The sequence below is a fragment of the Hemitrygon akajei genome, chromosome 8 (assembly GCF_048418815.1).
Source record: "Hemitrygon akajei chromosome 8, sHemAka1.3, whole genome shotgun sequence".
In the NCBI taxonomy this organism is placed as follows: Eukaryota; Metazoa; Chordata; class Chondrichthyes; order Myliobatiformes; family Dasyatidae; genus Hemitrygon; species Hemitrygon akajei.
This window is the reverse complement of record NC_133131.1, coordinates 97,692,542-97,704,629: the sequence shown is the minus strand read 5'-3', so window position 1 is coordinate 97,704,629 and position 12,088 is coordinate 97,692,542. Positions and strand designations below refer to the sequence as shown.

Genomic DNA, 12,088 nt, shown 5'->3' with positions numbered 1-12,088 from the left:
TTAATATTTTAAATAATTTTGCGCATGAAACAATAATGTGTACATTGAACCTCGGCCGCGCAGGTGGACAGTCAGTGGCTGTTTAGCATCGCCATCATTCCTGACTCTAAATTTATGTGCTATAGGTAAGCAGTCTTTGCCTTACCCTTACATATTGCATGTACTGATGTAGCCATTCAGCATGTTAGTTAGAATTTCATCAGCGACAATCTTGCCAAATTCATCAATGAATTTCACTGCTACTTCGTCATCAGTAGACACTTTATCACCACAAGCCTTTAAAAATTTAATGCCACGCTGCCTTTTCTTAAATCACTACAACCAGCCTGCTGACTATCCACAATTACCTTCAATTTTCAGTTCATTGTGGTAGATCTTTGCTTGATTCATGATCAGCATACCATTAAGCGATATACTGCGTGTTCACTCTGATGCTTACAAATTCACTCTTAGTGCACAGTGAGGTGTTCATTTTCACTTTATGTATTGTTTTTTCTATTTTTCATTAACTTCTCTTCACTACATATGTGAGGTCACTTCTCAGAACTACCTGTGGTGTACAGACACCAGCGCACTAGCTGGGAACTTTCCCAGCACTTTGTGGAATTTTCCATTTGTGATGTCATGTCAGCGCTCAAAAAAAATTCAGATTTTGGAAGTTTTCAGAGTTGGAATTTCGCATAAAGGGTGCTCAACCTGTACCTGTTTCCAATTAAGTTAACATCCCTTTAATTTTGGCAGCGGCCAGCCTTTCCATGGTTCTGTGATTTGTTCAGATTTAAATTAGTAAAAAAATTTATTAACGTGATCTTCTTCTAACTAAAATCTCAGAACAATAAACAATTTAGATAATTCAGAGTAGATGCTAATATCCCCTCCAACCATATGTGTCATATTCACAGATACGACTTTGGCAATAAAGTTAGTTAGTATAAGGTGTGTTCTAAATCCCTGCAATGTTCTAATTCTATTTCTATATAACTGATGCAGTAGAGCCTCAGTAAAATTGCTGAAAACACATGAGGGGAAAAATGATAACGGAGCTTGGAAACAATTTCTGATAACCTTCTCAAGTTAATTTCATTTCACACAAATCTGCCACTTTTTCTATTTAAGATTGAACAGTTGGAGAAGGTCAGCATTTTCATTGTTATAATGTTTGCTCCTGAAGTAGCTGTGCCTTGAGTTCTTGAAAGTGAGAGAAATTCATTCACTAGCGGATGGAATGGTGTACCTACATTTGATTTACTAACAAAACAGTCACATCTCCACCACCGCTAAAAGCGTGTGCCATGCTGGTGGAGTAATCCAGAGGTCACAAGGCCAAATCCCACATGGCAAACTGTGAATTCAGTGGAACCATTTGTAATCATGCACATAAAAATAACTGGGAAAAAGTACTGCTTGTTTGTCATTAACTGGTTCAGGTGAGAGTAACTGCCATTTTCATTGGGTGTCTTTCCACTTGACTCCTGTCCTTAAATGTGATGTTGTTTCTGAGTGCAGAACGAAAACGCCTGATTACCTGAGACCATGAAACGCACTGGCTCAAATGAGCTGCAGTTGCCAGCTCACATTAATTTGAGCTTCAAGAGGAGCACTGGCTGAGTTGAACCACACAACCACAAGGAACACAATTATAGCAGGTCCTCATGTGGCATTTTTTCGAGGCCCCAGCCATAGAACATCCTGACAGACTTTGCTCCCAGCTGTCTCCCATCAGAGCTGCCTTTTCTGTCAAATCAAATCATTACAAGGATTGTAAGTGTCTGACACTCAAAGACAACTAAGAAGTATTAAGATGCTTTTAATAATTAAGCATTAATTATTTTAAATTATTTTAAATCCAGTCAAATATTAAGAAATAGCTTAAATAATTTTAGAAGTAAGTGAATGCCGAAGAAGTGAATCGATTTTATTCTCTGATGGTATTGGGTTTGTTGATTGCAAACTTCAAAACTGAAACAAAGACCTTAAGCCCTATCTGATATACCTGTAGATAGCTAGGGGTACTCTCACTAAAGGGAGGTTATACTGTAATTACCCAATCTTCAAAGACTAATTCACTTTCCTGCTATTCTCCATGGTGAGTTTAGCTGCCAATTCCCACTATTTGAGCGGTGTTTGGGGGGGGGGGGGGGCGGTTCCCCTTCCTGCCAAGGAGGAGATTCCTCCAGTCAACAAAGCAGTGTAAACACAGTTCATTTATTTTCTGTTATACTCGTTTAACTTCAAACAAGGTTCATAAAACTCTCAGAGGATTTTTATTTTATTAAATATTTCCAAATTACAAATCAGTTCAAAACTACAAAGTATTTCCAAAACACAGATACAATTCTTAAAAGACATGCCCCCAAGCTACAGATGAACTAGTTGTCTGTCGCAGGAAGGGAAAGCAGGGGAATGAATTCTAATTCACCCCATGTTTCTGGCATGCTTCTTAATGTTCCGAAGCCATTTCTAATAACCCTAAACTTCTCTTCTACATTTATACCATCTTTTTGCCACTTGGTTGACTTCACACGCATGTGATGTTCTTTCTGATACCTTTTAATACAAGTGGTCTAAAAGCTTTTGGAGACAAAGTTACCAGGTACCCACAATTAATGTTGTGAAGCTGACTCCATGAGTACACAAATCTTCCAACTTAATAAATGATCAGTAATTGATATGCTAAGTGATTTTATTACTCTAGTCTGCAAGCTTACAACTTAGCCAGCTTTGTCTGTTTTGAAACAAGACAAATTAAATAACCTATTGTTTTATACTGCACCTCTTGAACAGTAGCCACCATAAGACTATAAGGTATAGGAGCAGAATTAGGCCATTTGACCCATTGAGTCTGCTCCACCATTTCTTCAGGGCTGAGCGAATATTCCTCTCAGCTCCAATCTCTTGTCTTCTCCCTGTATCCCTTCGTGGCTTGACCAATCAAGAATCTATCAACCTCTGCCTTAAATGTACATAAACACTTGGCCCTCATGGCTGCCCATGGCAAAGAATTCCACAGATTCACCAAACTCTGTGTAAAGAAGTTTCTCATCATCTCCATTCTAAAAAGACACCCCTCTATTCTGTGGCTGTGGCCTCCAGTCCTAGACTCCTCTACCGTAGGAAACATTCTCTCCATATCGATTCTATCAAGGCCTTTCATCATTCAATGAGGTCACCCCTCATTCTTCTGAATTCTACTGAATGTAGCCCTAGAATCATCAGACGCTTTTCATATAGCAAGCCGTTCAATTCAGGAATCATTTTTGTGAACCTCCTTTGAACCATCTCCAGTTTCAGTACATCCTTTCCAAGATAAGGGGCCCAAACCTGCACCCAATACTCCAAGTGAGGCCTCATCAGTCTTTTATAAAATCTTGCTTTTATATTCTAGTCCTCTTGAAATGAATGCTAACATTGCATTGCCTTCTTCACCACAGACTCAACCTGCAAATTATCGTTTAGGGAATCCTGCACAAGGTCTGCCAATTCTCTTTGCACCTCAGTTTTTTTTTTGTATTTTCTCTCCATTTAGAAAATAGTCAACCCTCTCATTTCCTCTACCAAATGGTATGACCATACACTTCTCAACACTGTATTCCATCTGCCATTTCTTTACCCATTCTACTAATCTGTCTAAGTCCTTGTGTCACCTCTTTACTTCCTCAAAGCTACCTGCCCCTCCACCTATCTTTGTATCATCTGCAAGCTCTGCAACAAAACCGTCAATTCCATCATCCAAGTCATTGACATATAACATAAAAAGAATCGGTCCCAACACAGACCCCTGTGGAACACACTAGTCACTGGCAGCCAACAAGAAAAGGTTCCGTTTACTCCCACTCCTTGCCTTCTGCCAGTCAGCCACTGCTTCATCCATGCCAGAATCTTGTTTTCTTGTTAAGCAATCTGATGTGTGGCTCTTGTTAAAGGCCTTCTGAAAATCCAAGTACACAACATCAAGCAATTCTCCTGCTTGTTACTTCTTGAAAGATTTCCAGCGGATTTGTCCGGCAAGATTTTCCCTTGAGGAAACCATGCTGACTACAGCCTATTTTATCATGTGCTTTTCATATAGCAAGCTTGAGACTTCATCCATAAGAATTGACTCCAACATTTTCCTAACCACTGAGGTTAGACTAATTGGCCTATAGTTTCCTTTCTTCTGCCTCTCTCCCTTCTTGAAGAGTAGAACCATAGAACCATAGAACATTAAAGCACAGAAACAGGCCTTTTGGCCCTTCTTGGCTGAGCCGAACTGTTTTTCTGCCTAGTCCCACTGACCTGCACCTGGGCCATATCCCTCCAAACCCCTCTCATCCATATACCAGTCCAAGTTTTTCTTAAATGTTAAAAGTGAGGCCACATTTACAACTTCAGCTGGCAGCTCATTCCACACTCCCACCATTCTCTGTGTGAAGAAGCCCCCCCCCCCCCCCCAATGTTCCCTTTAACCTTTTCCCCCTTCACCCTTAACCCATGTCTTCTGGGTTTTTTTTCTCCCCTAGCCTCAGTGGAAAAAGCCTGCTTGCATTCACTCTGTCTATACCCATCATAATTTTATATACCTCTATCAAGTCTCCCCTCATTCTTCTACGCTCCAGGGAATAAAGTCCTAACCTATTCAACCTTTCTCTGTAACTCAGTGTCTCAAGTCCTGGCAACATCCTTGTAAACCTTCTCTGAACTCTCTCAACCTTATTAATATCCTTCCTATAATTCGGTGGCCAAAACTGTACACAATACTCCAAATTCGGCCTCACCAATGCCTTATAGAACCTCACCATAACATTCCATCTCTTATACTCAATACTTTGATTTATAAAGGCCAGTGTACCAAAAGCTCTCTTTACTACCCTATTTACCTGTGACGCCACTTTTAGGGAAATTTGTATCTGTTTTCCTAGATCCCTCTGTTTTACTGCACTCCTCAGTGTCCTACCATTTACCTTGTATGTTCTACCTTGGTTTGTCCTTCCAAAGTGCAATACCTCACACTTGTCTGTATTAAACTCCATCTGCCATTTTTCAGCTCATTTTTCCAGCTGGTCCAGATCCCTCTGCAAGCTTTGAAAACCTTCGTCATTGTCCATTACACCTCCAATCTTTGTATCATCAGCAAATTTGCTGATCCAATTTACCACATTATCATCCAGATCATTGATATAGATGACAAATAACAATGGACCCAGCACTGATCCCTGTGGCATTTGCAATTTTACTGTATTTTGGAATCATTCCAGAATCTAATGATTCTTGAAAGGTCATTACTAATACCTGCACAATTTCCTCAGCCACCCTTTTCAGAACTCTGGGGTGTACACCATCTGGTCCAGGTGACTTACCTACCTTCAGACCTTTCAGTTTCCCAAAAATCTTCTCTCTAGTTATGGTAACTTCACATACTTCATGCTCCCTGACACCTGGAACGTCCACCATAGTGCGCATACTGGGTTCAGCAAGTCTGTTCTATAAACAGTACTATTTGCAAAGCTGTGTTTTTAATCTTCAAACTGATTACTGCTTGCCATTTACATTAAGAACTGAAGACTGGCTCTGGTTTACAACCAGAAGCTAAATGAAGAACATTGGTTTGCCAGCTGCTGTGTTTAGAAAGCTGAGCTTGGGAAAAAAAACAAGAAAAGCCCCTCCTAATCTTGAAGCCCCATTTGAAAGAATGGGCATTTCAGTCCCATGCCATGTCTAACTAGCATCAGAATGGCGAAGCAAGATCCTCAGTAAAATATTGACGAACTCTCAATGGAATCCAGCCAACTGATAGAGTGAGGTATTTCACTCAACCATCCAAGACTTAAATGTTCCCACTAAAGACTTTACTTTGTATGGCTAAATGCCAACTGTTCTTTTTGGAGGTGTTACATATAGCTACTGATTTGGCCCATTAATAAATTGCCATCAAAGAAGCCTAGGAACAAAAAGATGATTTACGTGAGGAAATATGTTACCTTCATGCAAGCTTATTTGTATAACATGATCTCAATAACCTTAGTTAGCACAATTTCAGCATGAGCAAGATTAAACCTTTATTTCAATGGATTAAACATAATGTGCACATATTACACATAAAAGTATTTCCCAAAGCTAAGTCATAGATAACACCTTGAAACTGATTATCTGTAATGCACATAAAATTACACCTCCTAGCTAGGCAGCAAATTTAAATTAAAGATTCAATGTAATTGAAAGCATTTCCATCAGCTATGTGACCAAGTAATTGTTCAAAATGAACACTTTGTTTTGCTTTGTACGTATTTGTTGTGAGTCTGTTCTCACCTATTGGATTTGATGAAGTTGGAAACGACAAAAATACTTTGTACAGTAAGGTGAGTCACAAAGTCCTCATATGATTGGCTGTTAGGCTCAGAAGGAAAGGGTGTAATTGGGCAGGGTGACAGTGAGAGGAGACTACATAATGTTGGGGATGGACTGGAGATACTGTGGCTGAGGAAGACATGCCAGGATGGTGTGTTACCTCCTGGGTGCCAGGGTCAAGGATATCTCTGAATAGGTGCAGAACATGCTGGAGGGGGAGAGTGAACAGGCAGAGGTTGTTGGTAATGTTGCTACAAATGACATAGGTAGAATAAAAGCTCCAGAATGAATGTTAGGGGTTAGGTAACAATTTAGGAAGCAGGACGTAGAGGGTAGTGCCCCCTCAATTACTCCTGGTGTCGTGTGCTGCCACGGTAAGAAATGGAATATGAAGCTGGTGCTGGGTTAGGGACAAGGCTCTTGGATCATTGGGATTGCTTCTGGGGCAGGAACACCAGTGTAGGATTGAAGAGTTGCACTTGAACAAGGAAGGGATCAATATCCTTGCAGTGAAATTTGCTAATGTAACACAGAAGGGTTTAAAATAGATTTTCAGGGTGTGGGTCTCTGAAGAGGAGCAAGTCATGGGATAAAGCAGTAACCAGCAAGTTTAGTAATTAGGAAAGCAGTGGCATGGTAAAGGAAGGGAAAAGAATACTTAGTTAAACTACATTTATTTTAATGTCTATATCTAGAGCCACAGGAGATGGGTGGGATTTTTAACAAACATTTCTCCTTGTGTACCAAGGAGAAAGTGAAGATTATGAGATTATGGAAACAAGTGGAGATGTCTTAAAAAACTTTAATATTACCAGAGAGGATGTTTTTGCATCCTTACCGTGAATTGAAGTGGATAAATGCCCAGAGCCTGACTAAGTGGATCTTCAGACTTTGCCTAAGATGAGAAAAAATGTGCAGAGTTCCTTACAGAGATACTTGCTTCATCATTAAGTGATCGTGAAATTCCCAATGACCTGAAACAGGCTAATATTGTTCAATTTTTAAGAAGGCTAATAAGGACAAGCTAGGGGACTACAGATTACTCATAAATGCAAGTGGTTCTGCAGGTGCTGGAAATCCAGAGCAACACACACAAAACGTTGGAGGAACTCAGCAGGTCAGGCAGAATCTATGGAAATAAGTAAACAGTAGACTTTCTGGGCTGAGACGCTTCTTCGGACCTGGAAAGGAAAGAGGAAAGTGTCTTCTCACTGCCACTCCAGTTCTGAAGAAGAGTCTCGGCCTTAAACATCTATATTTTATTCATTTCCATTGGCGCTGCCTCATCTGCAGAGTTCCTACAGACCAGTCAGCCTGCATTACAAGTGAGGAAGTAACTGAAGGAATTCTGAGGGACAGGATCTACCAGCATCTGGATAGACAGGAACTGATCAAGAATCAGCATGCCTTTGTGCATGGGAAATCATGCTTGAAATTTTTGAAGAAGTAACCAAAAAGGTAGATGATGTTAGGAAGGTGGATGTTGACTGTTTGGACTTTAGCAAGGCCTTCAACAATGTCTCTCATGGCAGACTGGCCAAGAAAGGTTAGTTCTCTTGAAGTATTGGGAGGAGTAGTGAGGAAAACTCAAAATTGACTCAGAGGTTGAACGCAGAGGGTGGTGCTTTAAAGTTGTTTCTCAATATAGAAGCCAGTGACTAGTGATGTGCCACAGGGCTCAAGTTTGGGATCCTTGTTTGTCGTTATTTATATAAGTAATTTGAATGTGAATGTACAAGACTTGATCAGTATGTTTGCAGATGATACAAAATTAGGATGCATTGTTGATAATGAAGAAGTTTACCACGGGAGGATCTTGATCAGTTGAGGAAATGAACTGAGTGTTGGCAAATGGATTTCATACAGATAAATGTGAGGTGATGTATTTTGAATCAAAATTTGGTTTATTGTCACTATCTTACATAATGTGAAATTTGTTATTGTGCAGCAGCAGTACAGTGAAAAGTCATAGAATTACTATAAATTACAAAATAAATAGCCTGTGCAAAATAAGGAATAATGATGTAGCGTTGGTGGGTTCATGGATCATTCAAAAATCGGGTGACAGACAGGAAGAAGCTGTTTCTGAATCACTGAATGTGGGTCTTCAGGCTCCTGTATCTCCTCCCTGATTGTGCAAATGAGAAGAGCCGGATGGTGAAGGGGGTTGCTGCGTCTTGAAGATGTTCTTGATGAGAGAGAGGGTTGTTCCCATCATGGAGATGATTGAGTCCGCAACCCTCTACAGCCCCTTTGTGAACCTGTACTCTGGAACCTTCATGCCAGGCAGAATGCTCTGCACAGTATTTCTATGATGATTGATGATGTACCGCATCTCCTCAAACTCCAAGCAAGTAAAGCTGCTTGTGTATTTTCTTTGTGATTACATAAATAGGTTGGGTGCAGGACAAATCCTCAGAGATGTTGCCCAGTTGCTTAAAGCTGCTCACTATACCCACAATACAAAGAGATGTGTGTTCTCACACCTACCCTTACTGAAGTCCACAATAAGTTCCTTCATCTTGCTGAGGTTAAATGTGAGGTTGTTGTTGTGACACCAATTAACCAGTCAGTCTATCTCACTCCTCTACATCTCCTCATTGCCATCAGAGATTTTACCGACAACCATGGTGTCATCTGCAGATTTATAAGTTGTGTTTGAACTGTGATTAGCCATAAAGTCATGAGTGTAGAGACATGTGGGCTAAGCCAACATCTTTGAGGTGCACCTGTGTTGATTGCAAACAAGAACAAACCAGTATAGGACTTATATTATAGATGGAAAGGCACGAGGGAATGTAATGGAACAGAGGGACTTTAAAGTGCTCAGTTTGTTGAAAGCAGCATCACTGGCAGACAGGGTGATGAAAATTGTGTTTAGCATGCTGGATGTCATCAGTCAAGGCACTGAGTGTAGGAGTTGGGATACAAAATTGTAGTTGTATAAGTTATTGGTGAGGCTGCATTTGAGTACTGTGTTCAGTTTTGTCACTGATTTACAAAAGACGGTTAAAATGGAAAGGTTGTACAAAAGACTTATGAGGATGTTGCTAGGACAAGAGGGTCTGAGTCACAGGGAGAGGTTGAGTAATCTCAGCCTTTATTGGTTTATTATTGTCACATGTATCAGCATACAGTAAAAGCTTGAGTCATATTTTTAACATACTGCCTTGAATGCAAATCTAGGTGCAACATTTCTGTGTGCCTCACTACTTATGAAACCGTGTAGTGCATCTGCTTAAACACTTAAGCTATCATGGAGCATGCTCAACAGGCCAGATGCCCTTCTCCTGCCCTCTTTTCATATGTCCTTATGTACTGACGTTAGTCTTTGCTCAGTTAATGGTGTATGTGGTCATTTACATTGTTTCCTGTGGGCTGAAGCTTAACCGACATATGGTGACTCACCTAAAGTAGAGGAGACTGCAGATGACCCTAAGGATAAACTTGGAGAGCTGTTGACCTTGCACTGAACCATCTCACGTGGCAGTGGCACTCTAGACTAGCTGGACACATCAGCAATGACGTATTCTAAGTGGCACTAAATCACAGCATCATTTGACACAAGTACCAGCTCTGCATCCTAACATATCCGTGACAACCAATGAGCAGCCTTCTGTACTAACTTAATCCACACAAATGGTGTTGTTACCACATGGTGGGTTACTTCCCCTGTTCACCACTATCCTGGGAATTGCTACTGGGAAAACTGTTGGAATGCCAGGATGACTTGCAATTAAAGTGGTAGTTAGTCAACATCCTCTCTGCACCCCTCAAACTGCTACCCTTTAAGAGGGGCATGCACCAGATAAATTCTGCTGATACATGAGATTCTAGAATTTACTCAAATTTATTGTGTGCTAATGTGTAAAAAAAAAACACAATTCATGCTGTTTGACTGCTGCAATCATTTTACAAGGTGTGTTGTGAATTCCAGGTGCAAGAAACCAGAACTTCTCACTATAGGCCCCTTCCACTTCACTACTTTCAGCACCTGTTTTCGAATACAATCAAGATTTTAAGGCCCATATTTCTTGGCTTGTATTCAAAAATGACTAAATAGCAAAACTGTAATGCAATTAGCATTTTAAAGCTTGTTTAAAAATTTGGGTGTGTCTAAATCTGAAAAGTAGTTTCCAGGAAAAGTCTTAGAGTGTTGTAATTTTGGGTGGAAGTAATAGCATTACTGACTCTCTGAATGGAAATAGTCTAATTGATTGGAATTATTCATTGAATATAAATAATATTCTGTGATCAAAAAGTGTTGTTTCATTAATTAAGGGTTCTTCTTTACCTTTGTTTTCCACTTTTCGTCAATCAGGTTCGAACTTGGATTCTTACAGTTGGCTACACAACTGCATTTGGAGCCATGTTTGCAAAAACGTGGAGAGTTCACGCCATATTCAAGAACGTAAAGATGAAGAAAAAAGTAAGTACCCCAAGACTGAAATGCTTAGTTCATGCTTCAGTAGATGATCTATGGTGCTGTTCACTGGAAGTTAGGGAATGTGCAGTTTTATAAGGCAAAGAACATATAGAAATACACAATATGTCACTTTACAGATGAGTACGTCTTAGTACATCCCTTTAGGGCTACAAGGTGTAATTGCTGCTATTATGTGCAACCTTAAGTCAACTTAGGATAAGATTGGCTCTTTACTTTGTTGACTGTCGTGAACTGAATCGGAAGATATTTACTGCTGCTAGGGTAGTTTCTCCAGCACACTGTAAGTGCATGATTCCCTTTGTGTTTAATGTATACTCCTGATGCTTCAGCAGTGATTTCTCCTTCTTCATGTCACAGTTCAGAGATGCCTGTGAGAGATTTGATTCTGTTACGTCTGTGCTGACAATTGCATCTTTACAATGTTTTCCCTGAATTTTCATGCTTGGCTGCCGGTATCACCACCTCAACAGCATTGTTAAATCTTAAAATGTCCTTTACTAATTCTAATTTCATTAAATTCAAGCTTGTCAACTGTATCCTCGTGATGTTTAGTTTTAAAGGCCTATCTGATTTCTATCTACAAATATCTCTGCATGAAAATTATTATAAATTTAAAAAGTTCTCTCTTTGATTTTTCCTGCTAACCAGGCAATGGCACTGAGAGTAAGGATGTGGGTGATGATGCGTCTATGCCCAACTACATATCGATTAAATTAAACCACGCACATGAGAGATGGCTTTAACTGCTGTGTTCACATTACAGTAGAGAGAGAGAGAAGACAATGTGCATGTATGGACAACAACATATGCGCAGACAACAGATCAATACTGCTGGGGGGGGGTCATTGCTCTAAAAGAAATAGATTCATACATTACACTTCCTCCCCCTTTAGATTAATGCAACATAAACTGTATATGTATAAACATTCAATTTCCCATTTATAAATCCATATTCCAAATAAACATACTTTCACAACAGAAGTTCATAACAGCTTCACAGTTCTAAAGGTTCTGTCTTTTGGGTGGCGCTCTGTTTCTTTCAGAATAGCACCTCTGGACCTGTGGAGTGGCTTTAGGTTTGGAAGGTGACTTGTCTAAGACAATGTTCTCACTTTCCAGTGTCACATTGCTGTCAGTGACATCATCACTGAGAGCTAAATCCAGTGACTGTAATGTGTCCATCATGTTGGATGCAGTCAATTCAGGTATGTTCTTCAGTTGAGCATCCAGTATCTGGTCCACTTGATGTCTCCATGTCTGATCTCCAACATCCACTGTGTACATTAGTGGTCCAGTTCTTGTAACTATCCTAACGGG

General features: G+C 40.1%; 1 protein-coding gene across 1 annotated transcript in view; it reads left to right on the top strand.

Moving 5' to 3' along the window:
- The window catches only part of gabbr2 (gamma-aminobutyric acid (GABA) B receptor, 2), a 977,227-nt gene that overhangs the window by 806,197 nt on the left and 158,942 nt on the right, over positions 1–12,088 (top strand). Inside the window, exon 12 of the mRNA XM_073054235.1 lies at positions 10,646–10,753. Within this exon, the coding sequence (XP_072910336.1) occupies positions 10,646–10,753 (108 nt within the window). The remainder of the gene's footprint in view (positions 1–10,645; positions 10,754–12,088) is intronic.